Raw genomic sequence first — 7,771 nt, 5'->3', positions numbered from 1 at the left:
TAGCAGAATACAGTTCCTTAAAAGGCCTTTCGGGAATGTTATCTACAGCCTGTTATGGCCTATTTTTGTCACATGTACTTTTATTTTTTTTATTATTCTTTTTTGAACACCTACTCATTCAAGGGTTTTTCTTTATTTGTACTATTTTCTACATTGTAGAATAATAGTGAAGACATCAAAACTATGAAATAACACATATGGAATCATGTAGTAACCAACAAAGTGTTAAACAAATCAAAACATATATATATATTTTTTTAATACTTTGTTTTTATTGTAGGAACACAAAGAAAGTACAAAGAAAGTCAAATAAAAGAACAACAAAAAAATCTGTCAGTTACAGTGATGATACCTTCATCATCATATCAGTTACAGTGATGATACCTTCATCATCATATCATCATATCAGTTACTACCCCTAGTTTCCCTACCTACTACCCCTAGTCTCCTACCCACTAGCCCTAGTCTCCTACCACTACCCCTAGTCACCTACACACTACCTCTAGTCCCCTACACACTACTCTAGTCCCCTACACACTACCCTAGTTCCCTACCTACTACCCCTAGTTCCCTACCTACTACCCCTAGTTCCCTACCTACTACCCTAGTTCCTACCTACTACCTAGTTCCCTACCCACTAGCCCTAGTCCCTACCCACTAGCCCTAGTCTCCTACCCACTAGCCCTATCTCCTACCAATAACACACACCCAGCACACACACATCCCAACACACACACACCCCAACAAACACACACCCAGCACACACATACACATTTCTGGCTGTACTCTGTGTATCCTGTCTCTGTTTGGAACCCTTACAACCATTCCAACAGAGAGCAGGGAGAGTGAAGCGTCACACATGATTAGGTCAAATGGAATCAACCCAAACTAGCTTGAAATGCCAGACCTCTACTATAACATTGTTATACCATAGCATATCATGTCTAGCAGGGGGTTATGTAACTCCAGATGAGTGCGTACAAGGAGGGTATTGAGAGACATTGAGAGTTTGTACAAGGACACACTCTTATGTTGGAGAAGACCAATGTGCTGTGGAGGTAAGCAGCGTTAATATCTAACTTTAGCCACTTGGGGGCAGAGCTCTGTCTCTCTACAAGTCTACAAAATCAGATTAACCTTGGCCTGAGCCTGATTACCGTGAAGGTACAGTATTACCTCACCAACAATCTGCTTTCTCCAATCCTCCACTGGAGCCTGAGTCAATTAACACACTCCTGGGGTAACGTCTGTCTGTCTGTAGTAGCCCTCTACCACAGTGACACTGTTCAGTCACAGGTGTGTCTTATCATTGGCTAATCATCTGCCATTACCCCACTGGTCCCCTCATAACAATTATTGTATAGACATAAAATGGAGTGTGACCACTCTTGGGATAGTTTGGGATTTTTATGTATCTGCGTCCAGTATGAAGGAAGTTAGCGGTCGTTTTTATCCTAACCGACTTACAGTCATGTGTGCATTATTATTTTTTACTTATGGGTGGTCCCGGGAATCGAACCCACTATGCTCTACCAACTGAGCTACCGGTGACCACTTACTGCCTACATTCTCCATTCCCACTCCACACTACCTTAGTACTATTAATTATGAATTATTATTCACCAACTGGAAAGTATTCTGACTGGTGAAATACACAGGTGATATAGCTTATGGTTCATTGTGATCATGTTACCTGTCATGGTATTATAAACCTGTTGTTGTTGTAGGCTCTGCATTCCTACCAGTATGACTCTGTGATGAGACGACTGATGAACCAGCTCAACTTCTACATCATGCCAGTCTTCAACGTTGACGGATATCACTTCAGCTGGACTACGGTAGCTACAAATACCCCTCTCTCTCTCTCTCTCTGCCCTAGCTAGCATTTGACACAACATATGTATTTAAGGAGACATGTTATTAATATCTTCATAGCTACTTTGTGTCACTGTATGCACCGTATTTGGATAGACTATGGTTGCCAGTGGTAATTATTTTTGCCCCCAGGATCGTTTCTGGAGAAAAACCAGGTCCAAAAACGCCAAGTACCACTGCAGAGGTGTTGACGCCAACAGGAACTGGAAAGTCAAGTGGTGTGGTGAGTTTCTTTTTTAATCTATCCTGTATGGAGGCCCCAATAATGAAACTATTTGAGACACAGTGCTGTGTGTGTGTGTCTCTCCTCTCTCTGTCCTCTGCTTTTCCTTCCCATACTGTTGGGAGATGTGTCTCCTGGCGCTCTGCCTGCTTAATTAGTGTAAGCTGTGGATTAAATGTTTGTGTGGTGATGACACCACCCGTTTGATATGATTTTGGTGGTGCTGAGCTGGTGGTAGGGGGGTCCTCTGGGGGGGTGGGCTGGTAATTCATCACTCAGGGAGGGAGGTTGGTTTCATGTGTGGTAATTGGAATCTGAAACGAGAAAGGATAGATATTTACAGCAAGAAAAGAGAAGGAGAGAAAGGGTCATATGGGGTAATATATAAGGGCGCAACAGGGTAATATAGAAAGAGCATGTGATACTAATTATCTCCAAGGTCTGTACAAGACAGTGGCTGGTGTTAAAGATATTCACACATGTAGCAGATATGGCTATAGGCCCTGAGTTTTTCCTGACCACGGGACCTAACCAGGAAATCTCTGGGCCCTTAAATCAAACCTGCTACATTGGATTATCCAGCTGCTGTAAATGCAGGCTAGAATATAATAAAAGATCCACTGCCTTGACCTTTAACCCGACCAGGAAAAACTCTTGGCCCTAGCTATAGCATGAAAAGAGGCCCTAATTATGAGAATAGGCAATAGGCAAATGGTTACTGAAGCATTTGTTTCTTTCTGGGAACCAATCATAGACTCTCGATGTTGGACGATACCAGGGGTAATTTACTGTCTAATTTGAATCCGTTAATTAATTTAGGATATTGTTTATCACGCTGTTTGAACTATACATAGACATGGCTCATTCCCTGTTGGATTTACATATGCAAATGTTAATTAGACCCAGTGTTTTGAGGTGCTGCTTGTTGCTCACGGGCAAATCTCTTAGATCATGCTCAGCCTTGTCTGTCAGCAGGTTACACCAAGTTGAGTTTCTCACATTTATTTTTGGATTACTCATTTACATCGTTCAAGGAGACATACTGTAGTTGGAGGGTTTTGTATATTTGTGGATAGAATACATGCATATTGCAAAGCTATGAGAAAGAGAGAGAGGCCATTTTGTGAGTTATCATGTATAAAACAATTGTTGGCAGGCAACAGTGTGACAGTTGGTCCCAAGAACATTTTGAATTGATAAAATGTCAACAGGCTGTGTGGAATAAAAATATGTCCTGGTCAATTTGGTCATCTAGCAGACGGCAGACACTCTCACCCAGAGCAACTTACTTTACACCAAATGCACTCAAATAAGGAAGCTGAAACAACTGCATTCCGACATTTTTGTGTATTGTATCCTCTGCAATTTTTGGTATATGTATCTGTTGCCTGGTGTAAAACGTTTATGTATTTTAAATTGTCACATAAAATAAAATCAAACCTAACCCAATACTAATATCTTGTAAAAAAAACGTTTTGGGTATAATTCCAGTATAAACTCGTGTAACCTCTCTGTATGTACACCCCTTAATACTGTATGATCATACTAAGTAACAGTACCTTCCCTGTTGTTGTTCCCCCTGCCAGAGGAGGGTGCATCCTCCCAGCCCTGTGATGACACGTACTGCGGACCCTTCCCCGAGTCCGAGCCGGAGGTCAAGGCGGTTGCCAAGTTCCTGCGGAAGCACAAGAAGCGTGTCAAGGCCTACATCTCCATCCACGCCTACGCCCAAATGTTGCTCTACCCCTACTCCTATAAATACGCCACCATCCCTAACTTCAACTGTGTGGTGAGAGACAGATCTGTGACCACAATCAATCAATGTTGTTGCAACACATATTGGAATTTAATAAATAATTGGAATGTAATGATTGTTTAACCCCTCTTACAGGAGTCAGCTGCACACAATGCAGTGACTGCCCTGTACTCTGCCTATGGAGTGAGGTATAGATATGGACCTGCCTCCACCACACTGTGTGAGTTATACACACGCTCTACTTCCTGGCATTACCTTACTTCAGCAGAACACTGGAAAACACTCCGAAAACTTTGATCGCATAATATTAAGATCAAATATTAGAATTCATCCCATACACATGTTTACCTGTGGTAAAATCCCCTCCTTGAATCCAAACTGTTTTATTTGATCTGACGCCAACAGATGTCAGCTCAGGCAGCTCCATGGACTGGGCCTATAGGAACGGGATCCCTTATGCCTTTGCCTTTGAACTGCGGGACACAGGCTACTTTGGCTTCCTGTTACCTGAAGCCCTGATCAACCCCACCTGTACTGAGACCATGAGAGCAGTGAAGACCATCTCATCAGGCCTACTGAAGAAGTGTGAGACAGGGATGCATCAGCTGGACAGGGAGCGATATCCATATCTCTGAGATATACAGACAATTATCTCTGCATCTGTAATCTACGGGCGGTGGGTTATTGTGTCAAAAAGGATTATGCAAGCCTTAAAGGGATAGTTCGGGATTTTATCTACTTACCTAGAGTGAGATTAAAATGTTTATGTATCTGCATGCAGTTTGAAAGAAGTTACTAACTAGTGTTAGGGCAATTGCTAACTTGCTTTAGCGCAATGACTAAGTCTGGGAACAGCTTGCATGCTAGCTGTTCCTATAGACTTCCAGTCATTGCGCTAACGCTAATTAGCATTGGCTCTTGAAATGATCTCTAATTTCCTTCATATTGGATGTAGATACATAAAAATCCCGAGCTATCCCTTTAATGTTTATCCAAGAGTGGTCACACTCCCTTTTATGTCTGTATGTTAGAGGCTATAATAGTGGTACTTGAAAATGACCTCAAACAATTATTTAGATGTCAGATGACATAACTTCACCTTGTACTATAATAACTCGACTATCTACAAAGTGTACAGTGGACATAAGCACTTGAATGCCATTTTCAAGAGACTGATATTGCATTTCACAGCACTTTTTTAAAACCAAGACTTTCTCCTGAACTTACTGTTTTCACCCTTCAAAACTTCACTGTCTGGAGCACCACCAGCTAACTGCTCTAGATGTCTTCCAAATGTATTTTACATTAATTGTGATAGAACATCAGCTTATTTAGCACATTTAGTTTCTATGGTACAAACAACAAGAATGCCTATAGTATCATTAAAGGGATTGTTCACACAAATTACAAAATGACATATTGGTTTCCTTACCCTGTAAGCAGTCTATGGACAAGGTATGACAGCACTCAAAGTTTTAGTTTTGTTAGCTGGCCAGTGTTTTGAAATACTAACTTTTATCTAATGCAAGTCAATGGTACATATATTAACATTTTCACGCTTCATCTCCAAGTCTCCACTAAAGCAAAAAAAGTTAGCATTTGAAACAGTGGCCAGTTATACAAAACCAAAGCATGGATTGCTGTCATACCTTGTCCATAGACTGCTTACTTGGTGAGGAAATGTGTCATTTGAGTGAACTTTTCCTTTAACAAACTGCCTTCAAATGGACTTTACATCTCTTTATGCTTTTCAGTTGCTGACTTATATAGTCAGTGTAAAGGACACATTTCTATCATTTTTTAAAGAGGAAATGTTTACTTTTGATAGAAAGTGCCCAGGACATTTACTGAATTGTAATAAATGGTATTTCTTTTTTATGAGTTTGTCACATGTGGATACTTTCGTTGTCATTACTAGCATTATACATATTTCAATAACATAATTTGACATAACAGGAGTGTAATATCATGTGTGGTAGTGTAACAGTGATGCAGCAGCATATGTTTTCAAGGGATGCAATGAAGCAAGTTTAAAAGGTCAAAAAAACATTGGCTCAACCTCCTCCCAATCCTGTCTCTTGCAGTTTTATTTGAGAACTGTCTGCTACTGTTATTTCCATAGTAATGAGCAAGTGTCTGTTTTTCCCTGGCAGTCTAGCTTGTTTTAATTCATTCTAACAAGACGCAGCGTGCCGTGTTTCTGGGGCCCTGCAACTACACACTCATATACCACCTTGTTTAATCCAATCATTGTGTATTTGTGCAAACAGTTGCTGCCCACTCTCACAATTGACATAGATTAATTTGGATCAATTATTGTTCCAATTTGATGTGGATGACAATGATGACTTGGCACCAGATGGATTAGAGTTAGGTTTCTTTCTACTTCTAAAGTTGTTGTTCTCCCTCCCTCACCCCGCCACCCCAAAACACTCTTGGTCACAACACTAAATCATTAATGAAGAAGGATCCTTGTACTGAATGTTTTGTCTGTCTCTTTGCTAGACATCCTGTGTGGGTGTGAGAGACTGCATGTGTGAGACTAGTAAGAATGTAGTGGGATTGTCCCTCTTGCCTCCCACCTGGGTATAACGTGCTAGTAGTTGCTCTGGAAAAGCAACCGAGACACAGAGAGACGTTCATCTTCAAAATTGTCAGGTGATGTTCCAGTATTGACAGATTTAGAGGTGTCAGGGTTTTTCCATTCCATAAAAGACAAAATGCTTTGCTACCACGATATTATTTCTCTATTATATAGTTTTTAACTAAGACGCAAAATGGTAAGGTAAGAGTGCCACTTTCAGTAGCAGCACTTTGTGTGCCAGTGAGCAAATCACAGCTTTTAGCTTCAATTGTGATCAGGTACTCTCTTCCATAGTGCCTCTTCCTTAGCTGACACTGCAGTTTTGGTTGCCTTTCACTTCTCAACAAATAAACAACATCATGGCTCACTTTCAAGAGTGCAGCATCACCGTCCCTTTGGTGAAACGGCTTGACTGCAGGTACCAAACAAAGGAAAAGGCTGGAGTAGTATTTTGTTCAAATCACATCAAATCAAAAATCACATCAAATCAAAAATCACATCAAATTTGATTGGTCACATACATGTGTTTAGCAGATGTTATTTTGGGTGTAGCGAAATGCTTGTGTTTCTAGCTCCGACAGTGCAGTAGTATATAACAAGTCATATCTAACAATTACACAACATATACCCAATACACACAAATCTAGCAAATGAATGGAATTAAGAATATAAAAATATATGGTTGAGCAATGTCAGAGTGGCATAGAATAAGATACAGTAGAATAGCATAGGATACAGTATATACATATGAGATGGGTAATGCAAGATATGTAGACATTATTAAAGTGACTAGTGTTCCATTTACAAAAGTGGCCAGTGATTTCAAGTCTATGTATCTAGGCAGCAGCCTCTATATGTTAGTGATGGCTGTTTAACAGTCTGATGGCCTTGAGATAGAAGCTGTTTTTCAGTCTCTCGGTCCCAGTTTTGATGCACCTGTACTGACCTCGCCTTCTGGATGATAGCGGGGTGAACAGGCAGTGGCTCAGGTGGTTGTTGTCCTTGATGATCTTTTTGGCCTTCCTGTGAAATTGGGTGCTGTAGGTATCCTGGAGGGCAGGTAGTTTTCCCCCGGTGATGCACCATCCTCTGGAGAGCCCTGCTGTTGCGGGCAGTGCAGTTGCTGTACCAAGCGATGATACAGCCCGACAGGATACTCTCGATTGTGCATCTGTAAAAGTTTGTGAGGGTTTTAGGTGACAATCAAAATTTCTTCAGCCTCTTGAGGTTGAAGAGGCGTTGTTGCGCCTTCTTCACCACACTGTCTGCGTGAGTGGACCATTTCAGTTTGTCAGTGATGAGTACACCGAGGAACTTCAAGCTTTCCACCTTC

The 7,771-nt window shown here is 41.1% G+C and overlaps 1 protein-coding gene across 1 annotated transcript; it reads left to right on the top strand.

Moving 5' to 3' along the window:
- The first annotated feature begins 755 nt into the window (after nt 1-755).
- On the top strand, nt 756-5,732 carry cpa6 (carboxypeptidase A6). Its single transcript, XM_024000361.2, has 5 exons — nt 756-1,838; nt 2,008-2,098; nt 3,685-3,887; nt 3,990-4,074; nt 4,260-5,732. The coding sequence occupies exons 1-5, from the start codon at nt 1,758-1,760 to the stop codon at nt 4,487-4,489; spliced, it is 690 nt and encodes a 229-aa protein (XP_023856129.1). The 5' UTR covers nt 756-1,757; the 3' UTR covers nt 4,490-5,732.
- The last annotated feature ends 2,039 nt before the right edge of the window (nt 5,733-7,771 follow it).

The sequence above is a fragment of the Salvelinus sp. IW2-2015 genome, linkage group LG14, assembly GCF_002910315.2.
Source record: "Salvelinus sp. IW2-2015 linkage group LG14, ASM291031v2, whole genome shotgun sequence".
NCBI classification, from domain to species: Eukaryota; Metazoa; Chordata; class Actinopteri; order Salmoniformes; family Salmonidae; genus Salvelinus; species Salvelinus sp. IW2-2015.
This window is presented reverse-complemented; position numbering and strand designations above follow the sequence as displayed.

Excerpts from the sequence above, each read along its gene's own strand:
- cpa6 (XM_024000361.2), top strand. The coding sequence starts at position 1,758 with ATGAGACGACTGATGAACCAGCTCAACTTCTACATCATGCCAGTCTTC. Across the intron at positions 1,839-2,007 it reads ATCACTTCAGCTGGACTACG|GATCGTTTCTGGAGAAAAAC; the intron begins GTAGCTACAAAT and ends TTTTGCCCCCAG. Across the intron at positions 2,099-3,684 it reads CTGGAAAGTCAAGTGGTGTG|AGGAGGGTGCATCCTCCCAG; the intron begins GTGAGTTTCTTT and ends TCCCCCTGCCAG.